This window comes from Bombina bombina, chromosome 5, assembly GCF_027579735.1.
Source record: "Bombina bombina isolate aBomBom1 chromosome 5, aBomBom1.pri, whole genome shotgun sequence".
Classification (NCBI taxonomy): domain Eukaryota; kingdom Metazoa; phylum Chordata; class Amphibia; order Anura; family Bombinatoridae; genus Bombina; species Bombina bombina.
In genome coordinates, this window is record NC_069503.1 from 460060377 (window position 1) to 460079002 (window position 18626).

The 18626-nt window shown below is 37.6% G+C and overlaps 1 protein-coding gene across 1 annotated transcript in view; it reads right to left on the reverse strand.

Annotated features, from left to right (window-relative positions):
- TMC2 (transmembrane channel like 2) overlaps nucleotides 1–18626 on the reverse strand; it is a 212269-nt gene that overhangs the window by 180066 nt on the left and 13577 nt on the right. The window contains exon 3 of the mRNA XM_053715757.1: nucleotides 13406–13496. Coding sequence (XP_053571732.1) covers nucleotides 13406–13496 — 91 coding nt within the window. The remainder of the gene's footprint in view (nucleotides 1–13405; nucleotides 13497–18626) is intronic.

The window sequence follows — 18626 nt, forward strand, 5'->3', positions numbered from 1 at the left end:
GAATCAAGAAACTTTTTGGTAAATTGATCCTCCAACCATGTTTCCGAAGAAACAACACTAGTTGATTCGTGTGAGATTCTGCAGTACGTAAAGACTAAGCTAGTACCAAGATATCGTCCAAATAAGGAAACACCGCAATACCCTGTTCTCTGATTACAGATAGTAGGGCACCCAGAACCTTTGAAAAGATTCTTGGAGCTGTTGCTAGGCCAAATGAAAGAGCAACAAATTGGTAATGCTTGTCTAGAAAAGAGAATCTCAGAAACTGATAGTATTCTGGATGAATCGGAATATGAAGGTATGCATCCTGCAAGTCTATTGTGGACATATAATGTCCTTGCTGAACAAAAGGCAGAATAGTCCTTATAGTCACCATCTTGAAAGTTGGTACTCTTACATAACGATTCAAAATTTTTAGATCCAGAACTGGTCTGAATAAATTTTCTTTCTTTGGTACAATGAATAGGTTTGAATAAAACCCCAAACCTTGTTCCTGAGGAGGAACTGGCATGATTACCCCTGAAGACTCCAGATCTGAAACACACTTCAGAAAAGCCTGAGCTTTTACTGGATTTACAGAGATGCGTGAGAGAAAAAATCTTCTCACAGGAGGTCTTACTTTGAATCCTATTCGATACCCCTGAGAGACAATGCTCTGAATCCAATGATTTTTGGACAGATTTTATCCAAAAATCCTTGAAAAACCTTAATCTGCCCCCTACCAGCTGAGCTGGAATGAGGGCCGCACCTTCATGCGGACTTAGGAGCAGACTTTGGTTTCCTAAATGGCTTGGATTTATTCCAATTAGAGTAAGACTTCCAACTGGAAGCAGATTCCTTGGGAGGAGGATTGAGTTTTTGTTCCTTATTTTGACGAAAGGAATGAAAACGGTTAGAAGCCTTAGATTTACCCTTAGGTTTTTTATCCTGAGGCAGAAAAACTCCTTTTCCTCCAGTGATAGTTGAAATAATAGAATCCAACTGAGAACCAAATAAATTACCTTGGAAAGAAAGAGATAGTAATCTAGATTTAGATGTCATATCAGCATTCCAAGATTTAAGCCACAAAGCTCTTCTAGCTAATACAGCTAAAGACATGGATCTAACATCAATTTTGATAATATCAAAAATGGCATCACAAATAAAATTATTAGCATGTTGCAGTAAGTGAGTAATGCTAGATATATCAGGATCCAAATCTTATTGCGCTAAATTCTCCAACCAAAAAGTTGAGGCAGCCGCAACATCAGCAGGTCTGAGAAGATGACCTGAATATAAATAGGCCTTCCTTAGATAGGATTCAAGCTTCCTATCTAAAGGATCCTTAAAGGAAGTACTATCTTCTATAGGAATAGTGGTACGTTTAGCAAGAGTAGAAATAGCCCCATCAACTTTGGTTTTTTTTCCCCAAAACTCTATAAATTTTGCTGGTAAAGGATACAATTTTTTGAACCTTGAAGAAGGAATAAAAGAAGTACCTGGCTTATTCCATTCCCTAGAAATCATATCAGAAATAGCCTCAGGAATAGGAAAACAGCATTTAAACGTTTATTAGACTGAACGTCAATAGGACTGGTTACCTCAATATCCAAAGTAATTAACACTTCTTTTAATAAAGAACGCATATACTCTAGCGCTGCAGAATCTGTTGGCGCTCTACAAATAACCGATAATAATAATAATAATATTTGAAATAAATAAATAGATTTGTCAGTGTCAATGTCTGAGGAAGGATCTTCTGAATCAGATAGATCTTCATCAGAAGAGGATAAATTATTATGTTGCTGGTCATTTGAAATTTCATTAGCTAAATGAGAAGTTTTAAAAGACCTTTTACGTTTATTAGAAGGTGGAAATGCAGACAAAGCCTTCAGAATAGAATCAGATACAAATTCTTTAAAATTTACAGGTATATCATGTACATTAGAAGTTGAAGGAACTGCAACTGGCAATGTACTATTACTGATGGAAACACTATCTGCATGTAAAAGTTTATCATGACAACTATTACAAATGACATTTGGTGGAATAATTTCTACATTTTTACAACTAATGCACTTAGCTTTGGTAGAACCGATGTCAGGCTGCAATGTTCCAGCAGAAACTTCTGAGGCAGGATCAGATTTGGGACATCTTGCTCAATGTAAGAGAAAAAACAACATATAAAGCAAAATTATCTATTTCCTTAAATGACAGTTTCAGGAAGGGGAAAAATGCAAAAGCATAGGCCTCTGATAGAGATAAAAGCAAGAGGCAAACATCAATGGGGTATTGAAATAATGCAAAAAAATTTGGCGCCAAGTATGACGCACAACTTAACGTAAACTTTTTTGGCGCCAAAAATAACCGGAAATGACACACTTGCATCACTAATGACACCGCCGTGTGAAAGGTCTTTGCGTCACGTATGACGCCGGAAATGACGAAGTTGCGTCATAAACGTCTTTTTTCACGGCAAAAAAATGACGCAATAAAGTTTAGCATTTGACGCACCCGCGGGCCTAATACCCGCAATGTCAAGACAGTAGTCAATTGAAAAAAAGACTAAACCCCAGGTAAGAAATACATTTCTTAAATGTTTAAATTCCCCAAATATGAAACTGACAGTCTGCTGAAGGAAATACATGAACCTGACTCATGGTAAATATAAGTACAATACATATATTTAGAACTTTATATAAATGCATAAAGTGCCAAACCATAGCTGAGGTGTCTTTAAGAAATAAAAAACATACTTACCAAAAGACACCCATCCACATATAGCAGATAGCCAAACCAGTACTAAAACAGTTATTAGTAGAGGTAATGGTAAATTGAGAGTATATCGTCGATCTGAAAAGGGAGGTAGGAGATGAATCTCTATGACCGATAACAGAGAACCCATGAAAAAGACCCCGTTAGAGAAATCATCGTATTCAATAGGTGATACTCCCTTCACGTCCCTCTGACATTCGCTGTACTCTGAGAGGAATCGGGCTTCAACAATGCTGAGAAGCGCATATCAACGTAGAAATCTTAGCACAAACTTACTTCACCACCTCCATAGGAGGCAAAGTTTGTAAAACTGAATTGTGGGTGTGGTGAGGGGTGTATTTATAGGCATTTTGAGGTTTGGGAAACTTTGCCCCTCCTGGTAGGATTGTATATCCCATATGTCACTAGCTCATGGACTCTTGCCAATTACATGAAAGAAACACACTTTTTCTAACTTTGACCCGCAAAATCTGTTACAGATCTACAACGACCAAAAAACGCCCATGCTAAATAGTTTCTAAATTTTGTCCTGAGTTTAGAAATACCCAATGTTTACATGTTCTTTGCTTTTTTTGCAAGTTATAGGGCCAAAAATACAAGTAGAACTTTGCTATTTCCAAACCACTTTTTTTTCAAAATTAGCGCTAGTTACATTGGGACACTGATATCTTTCAGGAATACCTGAATATCCCTTGACATGTATATATTGTTTTTTAGAAGACATCCCAAAGTATTGATCTAGGCCCATTTTGGTATATTTCATGCCACCATTTCACCGCCAAAGGCGATCAAATAAAAAAAATCGTTCCCTTTTTCACAAACCTTTTCACAAACTTTAGGTTTTTCACTGAAATTATTTACAAACAGCTTGTGCAATTATGGCACAGATGTTTGTAAATGCTTCTCTGGGATCCCCTTTGTTCAGAAATAACAGATATATATGGCTTTGGCATTGCTTTCTGGTAATTAGATAGCCGCTAAATGCCGCTGCACATCACACTTGTATTATGGCTAGCAGTGAAGGGGTTAATTAGGTAGCTTGTAGGGAGCTTGCAGGGTTAATTTTAGCTTTAGTGTAGAGATCAGCCTCCCATCTAAAAACATCAGACCCCCTGATCCCTCCCAATCAGCTCTTTTCCCTCCCCCACCCCACAATTGTCCCCACCATCTTAAGTACTGGCAGGAAGTCTGCCAGTACTAAAATAAAAGGTATATTTTTTTTTTTTTTTAAGCATATTTACATATGCTGATCCCCCACCAAACCTCACTGATCCCCCACCAAACAGCTCTCTAACCCTCCCCATCTACCTTAATGGGCGCTATCTTAGAAAAAAATTGTGTTTTTTAATTTTTTTCCGTTTTCTTTAGTGCAGCTCCCCTCCCCCAAGACCAACCCCCCACCCCTCCGAAAATCCCGTCCCCGATCCCGCCCCCTCCACATCACACGGCCCATCGATGGCTGCCCACCCGCCTCCCACGTCGGCTCCCACCCACCAACGATACCGGCCATCGATGTCCACTGCAGAGAGGGCCACAGAGTGGCTCTCTCTGCATCGGATGGCCATGCAGGGTTATTGCAGGATACCTCCATATCGAGGCATCACTGCAATAACCGGGAAGTGGCTGGAAGTGAGTAGGATCGCTTCCAGCTGCTTTCCAGACCGAGGATGTGCAGGGTACGTCCTCATTCATTAACTTATTTTTTTAGAGGACGTACCCTGCACGTCCTCGGTCATTAAGGGGTTAAAGGACCACAAGACTTCCAAGTTACCTCCCCAGTTAGGAATTATTTAAAACTACTTATGATCATATGAGTCATAAATTAAGTTTATATCAGAAAGCTCTCAATGTGGGTGTGAGCTAACCACGGCTGATGTTACTGGCAATTACTATAATACTGGTGGGATATGGCTGATCTGCTGGATGGCAATTACTGGAATTCAGGTGACATGGCTTTGCGCATGGGAAAATCATTAGAATGAAAAATAATTAATATTTAATAAAAAAAATGACGATGGAGGGGAGGAAGACAAACAGTGATGTAAGTCCATCTGAAGTAATTAGGAAAACTGCTACAAGGAGATAGGTAAAGAGAAGAAAATAAATTAAATATTAGAGAATTTTTTTTTTTAAGATTTTCTTTTTTTATATACTTTAATTGCAAGCCAAGTCTATACCAACCTCTGCTGGCTTTAGAATGGAAGTATCTTCCTCTGAGCAGTGCGCCAGGCGGGAGGAGTTAAAAATACAATCTAGCTACGCAAGTTGCGCAGTACTACGCAACGTGCATAGGGAGATTATAATTTAACTTCTCCTCCATCGGTTTTCACTGATATCCAGCCAGATATGGGTTTCATATCCTTTTAATTTATGTCACACAAGTCACTGCTGACCTTCTGAGAAGGTGTGGTGTTTGAATGTTTGTGCATGGAACTCTCACAGTATATGTGCATATGCTGCTTACAAACAGTAATAACGTTTACTAGAAGCAAAAATACTTTGAATTAAAATGTAAATACACCCAAGGACATTTCAGTTGTGTTCTTTCTATCCCTTTAACCCTATTGAGGAAAAAAATTGGAATTAATTAAAATTGCTAAAGAAATTTTTCTTTTTTACTCTAGATTGTCCAGCCCCAGATATTCATAGCAATAACAGGTTTTACCTGTGGGAGAGGAGCATTAGCTGATCAAATAAATTTTGTCTCCAGCTGTGGAATTCATGCTGGAGAAGTGGAGAACACTAATCCGGAGGCTTAAAGACCACAAGCCAGGGACCTATCCTTCACTGTACTGGCAAAGCTCCCGCTGTCAGAGCACCAACCAAACATTGGTTATTCTTAATCCTGGTTGAGGAATAAAGGTATCAACAGCAGCAGTGTTCCTTTTCCACAAGAAAAGAAATGTCAGAAATGAAAAATGTGAAAATGGATAAGTAACATAATATTATGCAATGGAAGCTACATTTAAATTATGCCTCTCTCTGACAAACATCTATTGTTTATTTCTAATACATATACATAAAATCAGTCCTAATTGCCTGTCTTTCCTTAAAAGGATACTAAACATCCTACTGCAATATTCAAAGGCTTTTAGACTTGTTCCTGTGTATCAAGGTTTTTGCTTCCATATTTTAATTATTGGCTTTGTTCCTGCATTTGTGGAAGGCTAGGGAATGTGTGTGTCTTATGGCAATAATCTTATACAATAGGGCTCAAGACACATGCAAGCAACCTCTCTGTGCTCTCATCGAAAGGAACTACATTTCAAAAATGACAACTAGAGAAAGGTGTAAGTTTCATAATAGAAGTTTTTTTAAAGTGTGAATTCTATCTGAATTGTGAACATTTAAAGGGACATTAACTCATATGCTAAATCACTTGGATGTGATGCAGCATATATTTAAAAAGCTGACATGAACATCTCTAGGTAAAAAAGGAAAGTATTTTACCTCTCACAGAGAAAGTGCTCTATGAGAAGTTATCATTCAGCTATTGTCATTCATGGTAAAAAAACAACCAATCAGCTTCATTAGTACTGAGTTCACACTTTGCTTTACTGTGCTCTCATGGGATTTTACTTACATCTTGTAAGATTTCATAGTAAACTTTTTTAAAGGGACACTACAGTCAAAATTTATTTTTCATGATTCAGAAAGAGCATGCAGTTTTAATTTATTTTTCTTACATTGTACAATTTTGCACCAGACTAATCTGAGCATGTTCACAAGTTCACACTATATACATATACTGTACTAGGCTGTGATTGGCTGGTGTCTTTCACATAATTCAGGGGGCTGGAAAATGGAGAAAAATACATTTATCAGAACAAAATCTTCTGTTTATTTAATAGAGTAATTGTTGTTGCATTATCTTTTTATTATGCACGTGTTAATTATTCAATGCTATTCTATTTAATGGTCCTTTAAATTGAGGAGGGAAATGGGGTAGATTTATTAAGCAGCAGATGCTGCTTTCTACCTGCGATGTTACCGGCTTGCCGGAAACATAAGTTAAGACGCAGTGGTCATAAGACCGCTGCTCCTTAACCCGTCGCCACCTTTCAGGTGGCGAACTGCAATCATCCCGATCTGATCAGGATAATTGATACCCCCTGCTAGCGGCCAATTGGCCGTGAATGTTTAGGGGGTGGCATTGCACAAGCATTTCACCAGAAATGTTTGTGCAATGATAATTGCCGACAGCATATGCTGTCGGCATTTAGCGTTGTCAGGCGGACATGATATGCTACATCATATCATGTCCACCCGCCATTTGATAAATCGGCCCTGTTGATGTCATATTTTCTAGTCAGCTTTTTACAGATATGCTGCATCACTTTCAAGTGGTTCAATATTTAGATATCATGTAATTTTAAGTTTGACTTTCTTGTCCCCTGAAATCGTTTTCTTAACTATAGAGTATTTGCTGTAAAAAACAAGCAAAAAACCCCAAAACCCTCCAATATGTAATGTGTTTTCCTTTCTTTAAACCCATTCAACAACAAGAGAGTTTTTTTTTTTAAAAAAGTGTGAAATTACTGGTATAAAAAAATGACCTTTTTAAGACTAGGTGGTAGATTTACCAAAGGTCGAGCAGACAAGATTCGCTGTAGGCAATCATGTCTGCTCGACCTCTCTAAATGCCGACAGCATACACTGTCAACATTTAACATTGCACAAGCATTTCTAGCTAGCAAGGGCCATCAATCATCTCGATCATATTGTATCAGGATGATTTCAGTCCACCACCACCACCTTTTAAGTTAAGTTAACTTACGACCGCTGCTTCTTAACTTCCGTTTCTAGCCAATCAGAAAGGATGGGGTGTCGATGCATTATCCTCCTATTCCTAAATTGACCCCTAATTATGTAATTAACTATTTTTAGCATTGCAGATACAATGCAGATCCTCAACTTGAATGGACCCTGTTAGACCTATTTATCAAGACGTCAACTATGCTGCATTCGACAGCACCAATACGTTCGCCTAACATCGCCTAACATTGCTGCCGCGGACCTGAATACTCTCTCCTTATTTATCAAAAAAGCTGTCAAAAAGCCGCGCACCAAGTACAGGGCGATGAGCAGGGGATTGTTGTTAACTAACAGTCATTGATCTCGCTGCTATTCGACTTTTTACCAACTTTATTTATACCCTGTCACTAAACACTGCCACTATACTAAAAACTTTAACCCCTATCCCGTTGCTCCCGGACCCCGCTGCAACTAAATTTAGAGTTCTCTGAAGGGCTGTGTTAGGCTCCAAAAAGGGAGCGTAAAGGCATATTTACCGCCACTTCAATCCTCAATACCAGCGTTGCTTACGATAGCAGCTAGCTGGAAAAACGTGCTCGTGCACGATTCCCCCATAGGAAACAATGGGGCAGTTTGGACAGAAAAAAAACCGAACACCTGCAAAAAAGCAGCGTTAAGCTCCCAACGCAGCCCTATTGTTTCCTATGGGGAACCAGTTTCTAAGTCTGCACCTAACACCCTAACATGAACCCTGAGTCTAAACACCCCTAACCTTACACTTATTAACCCCTAATCTGCCACCCCTAATCTGCCTAATCTGCCACCCCCGCTATCGCTGACACCTGTATTACACAATTAACCCCTAATCTGCCTACATTATCTCTATGTACCCCTAATCTGCTGCCCCTAACATCACCGACACCTATATTATATTTATTAACCCCTAATCTGCCGACCGGACCTCGCCACTACTCTAATAAATGTATTAACCCCTAAAGCTAAGTCTAACCCTAACACCCCCCTAAATTAAATCTAATTATAATCTAACGAAATAAATTAACTCTTATTAACTAAAGTATTCCTATTTAAAACTAAATACTTACCTGTAACATAAACCCTAATATAGCTACAATATAACAAATAATTATATTGTAGCTATTTTAGGATTTATATTTATTTTACAGGCAACTTTGTATTTATTTTAACTAGGTACAATAGCTATTAAATAGTTATTTACTATTTAATAGCTACCTAGTTAAAATAATTACAAAATTACCTGTAAAATAAATCCTAACCTAAGTTCCAATTAAACCTAACACTACACTATCAATACATTAATTAAATAAATTACCTACAATTACCTACAATTAAATAAACTAAATTACAAAAACAAACAAACACTAAATTACAAAAAATAAAAAAAATTACAAGAATTTTAAGCTAATTACACCTACTCTAAGCCCCCTAATAAAATAACAAAGCCCCCCAAAATAAAAAATTTCCCTACGCTAATCTAAATTACAAAAGTTTACAGCTCTATTACCAGCCCTTAAAAGGGCTTTTTGTGGGGCATGCCCCAAAGTAATCAGCTCTTTTGCCTGTAAAAAAAAACCACAATACCACCCCCCAACATTACAACCCACCACCCACATACCCCTACTCTAACCCAAACCCCCCTTAAATAAACCTAACACTACCCCCCTGAAGATCTCCCTACCTTGAGTCGTCTTCACCCAACCGGGCACCGATGGACCAAAAGAGGACATCCGGAGTGGCAGAAGTCTTCATCCTATCCGGGCAGAAGAGGACATCCGGACCGGCAGACATCTTCATCCAAGCGGCATCTTCTATCTTCATCCATCCGGAGCGGAGCCATCTTCTTCCAGCCAACGCGGATTCATCCTTCTTCACCGATGCCTACTCGCCGAATGAAGGTTCCTTTAAATGACGTCATCCAAGATGGCTTCCCTCGAATTCCGATTGGCTGATAGGATTCTATCAGCCAATCGGAATTAAGGTAGGAAAATTAGAAAAGTAGGACGGCTATTTGGCTGATCGGAACAGCCAATAGAATGCGAGCTCAATCTGATTGGCTGATTTTGGTGGATTGAACTTGAATCTGATTGGCTGATTCAATAAGCCAGTCAGATTTTTCCTACCTTCATTCCGGAATAGGGGTTAATAACTTTTATTACAGTTGCGGCATGGTCCGGGAGCGGCGTGATAGGGGTTAATAACATTATGTAGGTGGCAGCGATGTCGGGGCAGCAGATTAGGGGTTTTTAGACTCAGGGCTTATGTTAGGGTGTTAGGTGTAAACTTTACTGTTTTTCTACCATGAAAATTAATGGGAAATCTGGCAGCATCGAACATGAGCTTTCGTTGCTTTCAGACTCCTATTGATTCCTATGGCATCCGTGGCCTCCAGGGTGGCGGATTGAAAAGCAGGTATGATGGGCCGGAATAGTGGCGAGCGTACCTGTTAGAAAGTTGATAACTAGCAAAAGTTGTCAGATAGTGCCGAATTTGTATTCGGAACATCTGTAATGACGTAAGCATCGATCTGTGTCGGATTGAGACCGGCGGATCGTATGTTATGTCACAGATTTCAAGTTTTGCCGGTCTGTAGGCTTTGATAAATAGGTCAAATTAGGCTTGCCACAATTACGCTGCGGAATACCAGCATATTTGCTGTTGACGGCTTGATAAATAGGCCTCTGTATGTCTGCTGCCCATATATCATTACACACTTAAGCATGTATATAATGCAGCACCCTTCTCTTGTGCTACCAATCGCAAGAGAGAAAGGCCTGTCAATTACCCCAAACATGTTAGTGTGATTAGGGCTCAAAAGCAGCTTACTTGGCTTAGTACATGGAGCCCATGGTTTGAACACTTTTATAAGTTCCTAATTAGCCTTACCAGAAAGGATAAGAGAAGGAAAACCTAGGTTTCAAAATGGTGACACTCATCACTTTAATGAAACTAAAAACACTTTATCTATAAAAAAAATAAAACTTTACACTTATATCTTAAACATTTAAACAACTAATAGAAAATGCATCTACATATTATTCTCAGGCAGTATCTTGCATTTATTAAGCGCTATTTAGCGTGTTTGCTCTCGCTCAAACACCGGCAGAAGTAAACGTTTTTTAACGTGCGTGGGTTACAAGATGGAAGTAAAATGTTCGCACATGAGCGAAAGCCTGTGCAAGCTAACTTCAGGACTTCGGATAACCGACACATGCTAACTTCTTCTCCGTATAGACTTTAATAAAGAGCACAAATGGGAACATTTTTGACACTTATTGCTTGCGTGCAAACCCATCAAGCGTAACCTACTGCCATAACCAGAAGGTAGTTATAAATATTTTACATTCCTATGTTCTACCAAATAGAAGAAAATGTTCAATTTATTTTTAAGTATATATTTCTATAAATGTAAATAATGTATTTTTTTTAAAAACAACAATATATATATATATATATATATACAGTGCCTTCCAAAAGTATTCGCCCCCTTGGCATTTTACCTATTTTGTTGCATTAAAACCTGGAATTAAAATGGATTTTCATTTGGATTTCATCTAATGGACATACTCAAAATAGTTCAAATTTGTGAAGCGAAATGAAGAAAATAACTAGTTTTAAAAAAATTCTAAAAAATAAAAAACGGAAAACTAGTGTGTGCATATGTATTCACCCCCTTTGCTGGGAAACCCTTAAAAATCATCTGGTGCATACAATTACCTTCAGAAGTCACATAATTAGTTAAATAAAGTCCACCTGTGTGCAATCTAAGTGTCACATGATCTGTCACAAGATCTCAGTATATATAAACCTGTTCTGAAAGGCTCTAGAGTCTGCATCACCACTAAGCAAGGGGCACCACCAAGCAAGCAGCACCATGAAGACCAAGGAGCTCTCCAAACAGGTTAGGGTTGGGTTATAAAAAAAATATCCAAAACTTTGAATGAACATCCCATGGGGCACCATTAAAATCATTATTAAAAAATGGAAAGAATATAACCCTGAAGCAGCTGTTTGCTAAAAGGCATGTGGGAGACTTCCTAAACATATGGAAGAAGGTACTCAGGTCAGATGGGACGTAAATTTATCTTTTTGGCCATCAAGTAAAACGCTATGTCTGGAGCAAACCCAACACCTCTCATCACCCAGAGAACACCATCTATTTTTCTTTGACAGGGACTGGGGACTGGGGAACTGGTCAGAATTGAAGGAATGATGGATGGCGCTAAATACAGGGAAATTCTTGAGGGAAACCTGTTTCAGTCTTCCAGACTTCCTGTTTCAGGCACAGAGGTTCACCTTCCAGCAGGACAATGACGCTAAGCATAAATACTGCTAAAGCAAGACTCGAGTGGTTTAAGGGGAAACATTTAAATGTCTTGGAATGGCCTAGTCAAAGCCCAGACCTCAATCCAATTAAGAATCTGCGGTATGACTTAAAGATTCTTGTACACCAATGGAACCGATCCAACTTGAAGGAGCTGGAGCAGTTTTGACTTGAAGAATGGGCAAAAATCCCAGCAGCTAGATGTGCCAAGCTTATAGAGACGTACCCCAAGAGACTTGCTGTAAAAGGTGACTCTAAAAAGTATTGACTTTGGCTGTGAATAATTATGCACGCTCAAATTTTCAGTTTTTTTGTCTTATTTCTAGTTTGTTTCACAATAAAAAATATTTTGCATCTTCAAATTAGTAGGTATGTTGTGTAAATCAAATGATAAAATCCCCCCAAAAATCCATTCCTATTCCAGGTTATAATGCCACAAAATAGGGAAAGCACTATATATATATATATATATATATATATATATATATATATATATATATATATATATATATATAAAAATACATTATTTATATTTTTAGAAATATATATGTAAAAATAAATAGAAACTTTTCTTCTATTTGTAGAACATTGGAATGTAACATATTTATAACTACCTTCAGGTTATTGCTGTAGGTTACTCTTGATGGGTTTGCACTTGAGCGATATATATATATTTATATATATATATATTTTACACAGACTCCCTTTATGCCATAGCATTGCTGTATACACAGCTTTTAAGCTTAGCTAGGGCTAGTACAGTGATTCAGAACCATCTCAGGACAGTTTTGTGGTTTTTGCCATTTATCAGCTGGGAGTAGGTTGAATCACTGTTGGGGGAAGTTGATTTCCTGGCAAAATACAACAACTTTTAAAATTATTGGAGGCAAAAATTGAGTTTCAAATCCTCCACTGTGCACAAAAGGTAGAGAGAATAACTCATTGTTTAGCCCATAAACAAATATTGACAAGTTAACTCGGGCGTGATATTGTAATCTAGCCCTTGCTGTTTAATGTCCCTTTAAACCAAACAAAAGGTGCTACAAAAGATATTCAGAAACCACTTAAGATTGTAAAGCAGTAGATAACACAGATTCTTATATATGATGTAAAGATAATGTGGTATGAAGTGTGCAGCCCTTTACATTTTGATTAAATCATATTAATATTAAATGTAAAGTTATGTTCAAGAAAGTGCTGTGTTAGTTTGAATGTAAAAAAGTAATTTTTTTGAGAAAAAAATCAATGTCAATTTATTTATTCAGCTTATATTATTTTGTTAGCAATAAAAATAACAATAGCAATGCAAACCTCACTTCTGGAGATAAAATGACAATGACAAGAGGCATGTTCAAATCACAAGCTAGCTCCCAGCAGCAATTTGCCTACCTCTTCAACAAAGGATACCAAGAATATTACATTTTCACTCTGCTGTCCCTTTTATATATGATAACAATAATGTTTTCTTACAAAAAGATAAAACAGAACCAGGAAGTGCGTGTGTATGTTAATATACAGTAGGCAAGTGGTACTTACCTTTAGCATCATTACTTTGTATGCATAAAACTTCTTTCCTTTGCCTTTTCCCAGTGCTCCTTCAAATTTCTCCACAAACTTCTGAGCTTCTCTAATGAGATAACATTTTAAGAGATAAAAAAACCTTGTAAATATATTTATATTTTTTAGTCTTGAGCGGATATAAAAGTGTTGTTACTCCTCTATATGTATGTGTTTTTTCAAGACATGTGCAAGGGCAAACAATTTGGTTTTGCTGAATCTTTCAGACCTAACATTTAAAAAATTTAGTTCCAAATATTCGTCTGCTGTACAAAAAAAATTAATCCTGAATGTTTATCAAGCGTTTACATTTGTTTTCTTTAAACAAATGTAAAGGTTCCTTTGCTAGAGGGGAAAAAGGTCACCTGTAGCGTTACATACTTATGCGCTTGTGCGCTAAAGAGCTGCGCTAATCCTGACCCTTCTTCACAGAGCCCCGGGGCGAGCTAATAGTGAAGCAGATCCCAGGGTCTGTGCTAAAAAACCTTCTATCAGAGCTCTGTGATGAAGGGTCGGGATTAGTACAGCTCTCCAGTGCGCTAGAGGTATTTTTAACCCCTAAGGTAATTTAAAGGAAACAAATGAATACTGATACATTTTCTCAGTATTTCTTCGTTTTTTATATATTTAGATTGAGATCTCTGATGAAGCGCACTGAGCATGCTTGAAACGCGTCAGATCCTGCCTACCTTAGCACACTGATCTAGTGCCATACTTATACGATTTTGAATAAACCACTTTGGCCCAGAGTTCTGCAGTATCCTCGTCTTCCTTTTCTTGATTGTATATATATATATATATATATATATATATATATATATATATATATACAGTATATATATATATTGAAATGAGAGAAATCTGCAAGATAAGCTGCAAGATACCAATTACCAACAAAATGCCCAGTAAAGTGCTAATTAGGAAAAACTATAGTAGCAGCTAGAGTATAAAATCGACAGAATGAGGAGCCCTCACAAATTCAAACCAAATTGCAATGTAAAAAAAAAAAACACAGTGCAAAGGCAAAATTATATTTGTATAAATGGTTCAATGACCTAATAAGTCCACATCCACAAGATATAATCCTCTAGATAATAGTGAATCTTTATCCATAAAGAGGCAAACAGTATACTCATAGGGGCCATATTATCAAAGTCTGGGTATCATGTCCACCAGACATCACTGAATGCAGACAGCATACACTGTCGGCATTCAGCATTGCACAAGCAGTTCTATTGAACTGCTTGTGCAATGCCGCCCCCTGCAGATTTATGGCCAATCGGCCGCTAGCAGGGGGTGTCAATCAACCTGATCATATTCGATCGTGTTGATTTCTGTATGTCGCTCAGAGGCGGCAGATCCAGTTAAGGAGCAGCGGTCATAAGTTGGCCCCATTCGGGGCATAGTAAATCGGCCCCACAGAGTAAACCCTCAATCGTATGAGGTAAGTGTAAGTCTCAGGAGAAAAAACAAGTACTTCACCACCCTAAAATTCCACTTGCGTTACAAGTCGGTATGTAAAGGATGTATCCAAAACGTCACCAAGTACCATACGAGTGGTGGGACAGAGCCCGTATTGCCAGTTGACCCCACTGGAGGTCCTAATGCATTTTGAAGTAGAAACACTTCTTCTTCAGAGGTTATAGTGGTAGTTTACCTAGTGTGGATTTAAATTTGTACAATCAAACAGTGGTTGTGCATCTGGCAAAATCCTGCAATTGGCTGGTCAGCGGTCAAGTGAAAGGATGTTCCTGATGTAGCAGAATCACTTGGTCGGACCAGTCGAGAGCCAAATTAATTTGTATACATGTACTTGATACAAATTAGCTACATGGGCATACCTTCTAATACAGTAACACAGTAGGTAAAAAATATATAATTAATTAATTATAAAGATGAAAAATAATTTTTGTACAACAAAGCATTTCAAGTAATAAAATAATGCTAAATATGTAATACAAATGTGTAAAAAAAAATGCAACACTTGCACAGTTTAAGAGAGTTTTTTTTTAAATAGCAAATACCTCCTAATAAAAAAACTAAAATAAATATAATTAAAAATACATATATATATTTAAATTGCTGCCCATTGCTGCACTACTTACCCCCTTCGTTGCGCTTAGGTTCTGTGCTAAGTATGAGGCTCCCATTATGAGCGCAATGCTTCCGTACAATATGAACACAAGGTTGTGTTCGCATTACAACTAGCTCATAATAACAGCACACATTAGCGTGTGCTGGTACTACTCAGTTGAATATTGCTTTTGCGTTCAACTCGTAATCTGCCCTAAATGTGATAACAAAACCTGTTTTGGGCAGATTACTAAAGATTTTAACTATGTATTTACTGTAAATATTTCACATTCCAATGATCTGCACATAGCAGAATATGTTCTATGTATCTCTAAATGCATATTCCTATATATATATATATATATATATATATATATATATATATATATATATATATATATATATATATATATATATATATATACATATATATATATATATATACATATATACATATATATATATATATATATATACAGTATATATATATATATATATATATATATATATATATCTATACCTATATATAATCATCTGTTTATATCGTTATAGATATATTATTATTATTATTATATATTGTACAATACCATCAGATATATGTAGAAATATGTATTTATAAATAATTAGTCATATGCTTGGGGCTGTCCCCCATCATAAACCCATTAATTGAACCTTTTGGCATGAATTGCTGGTTTGACTCCCAGCCTGCTATAATCCTGGGCCTGGCTGTGGGACAAATCCTCATAGGTTTTATGGGCTTCTCCACTCAGACATGGGACTAGCAGCCCTGGACACTGCTCATGTGGCTACTTTTCTCTAGCAGCAATCCTTTCAAAAGTTGTGAGGTAGGCATCAACATATCCGCCTCTGTCATCTTATGCATATAGTCATTTATTTCAATGTTTTGTTCTTTGTCCATAGTTTGGGTAACTGCAGATGGCAGCAATACTTGTTGCTGAACATTTGTCAGTGCAGCCCTGTATTCCTGCTGAGCTTCAATTATACTGCTAACTTATGCATCAAACAAATGATTAGTCTTCTGCTGAACTGCAGTAGCCTGCACCAAGGCCTTTACCAGCTCTTCCATCTTTATTGCAAATGTCTGACAACATCACAGCAAGGTTTTTCTATCAGCAGTTTTTCAGAAAACCTTTATTCCCACACACCATTTAGTGTTGTGCCTGCATTCTCCACCATATTGTGATAGAACAATCACATAGTATACCTGTTTTCAGGCAAACAACAAATTTCTTTAGGCTATAAACATTTGCAGACTTGAAATTGCAGAAAAGAACAGTTTTTATTCCAAAAATAAACATATGCCACACTTTCAATCACATTCACAGGTGATTTAAAAAACAACTACAAACAAAAGCCTAGCTCTTTTAGAGCGTTAACTAAACATGTAGCAATCCTAACTAACCAGTAGAATAACCTAATAAACAATAGAACAGTTTTCACCAAACTTTCCAATTAACTGTTTTCTCGGATAAGTTTTCACTGCTCACTGCTGCCCTGCCCTTATTAATTAGGGAGAGGTGAGTGGATAGAGACTATGAAGACATGGACTCCACAAAATCTCTGAACATGTCATGTGGTGTCTAGCACCAAGACATTAGCAGCAGATCCTATTAGTCCTACAAGTTGTGAGGTGGCTCAGATTTGTTGTTCCAGCACATCCCACAGATGCTTAATCAGATTGTGATCTGGGGAATTTGGAGGCCAAGGCAACACCTTGAACTTTTTGTCATGTTCCTCAAACCATTCCTGAACAATATTTGCAGTGTGGTAGGGTACGTTATCCTGCTGAAAGAGGCCACTGCTATCAGGGAACACCATTGCCAAGAAGGGGTGTACGTGGTCTGCAACAAACTCTAGGTTGGTGGTTTGTGTCAAAGTAACATCTACATGAATGTCAGGACCCAAGATTTCCAAGAAGAACATTTCCTAGAGCATAACACTGCCTCTGCCAGCTTGCCTTCTTCCCATAGTGCATCCTGCTGCTATCTCTTTCCCCGGTAAAGGATGCACACGCAACCAGCCATACATCTGATTTAAAAGAAAATGTGATTCATCAGACCAGGCAACCTTCTTCCATTGCTCCCTGGTCCAGTTCTGACACTCACCCCCCCCCCCCCATTGAAGGTGCTTTCTGCGGTGGACAGGGGTCATCATGGGCACTCTGACCAGTCTACGACTATGCAGCCCCATACGCACCAAACTGTCATGTACTGTGTGTTCTAACACCTTTCTGTCATTGCCAGCATTAATTTTTTTCTGTAATTTCAGCTACATTCTGTGTGATTGAACCAGACAGGATAGCCTTCTCTCCCCATGTGCATCAATGCGCCTTGGGTGCTTATGACCCTGACGTTGATTCACCGGTTGTCCTTCCTTGCACCTCTTGTTGTAGGTACTAACCACTGCTTACTGGGAAAACCCCACAAGACTTGCTGTTTTGGAGATGCTCTGACCCAGTAGTCCAGCCATCACTATTTGGCCTTTGTCAAAGTCACGCAGATCTTTTGACTTGCCCATTTTTCCTGCTTGCAACACATGAAATTCAAGAACTAGCTTTTGCTGCCTAATATATCCCATCCCTTGACAGGTGCCATTATGACACTATAATTAATCTTATTCACTTCACCTGTCAGTAGTTTTAATGTCATGGCTGCTATATATATAACATTTTAACTTTGTGGTGTAGGAGAGCAGAAGTCTTGGCAAAAGCTTCACTTAAAAGCTCAAACATTAACAATTTTTTAATAGATAAATTGCCTTAGACAGCTTAAGACCTGTGAGTGTTTTACTCGAACTGTTAATTATATATATATATATATATATATATATATATATATATATATATATATATATATATATATACATACATATACATAGATGCACACATTCAACTTGATAAATCCAATTCTAAAGATTGTCTTGTATTTGCCCAAAGCTACTGTCCTATGTGAGAGGAATTTTGTATTAGACATTGACAGAAAAGTTTAATTGAATTAATTTGCGACCATCTTGGCATATTCTCTTTATTTTGATTTTATGTTTAGAGAGAAAGAATGAATATCATATACATACAGTTCTTTATAGATATACATAATTGACTCACTTT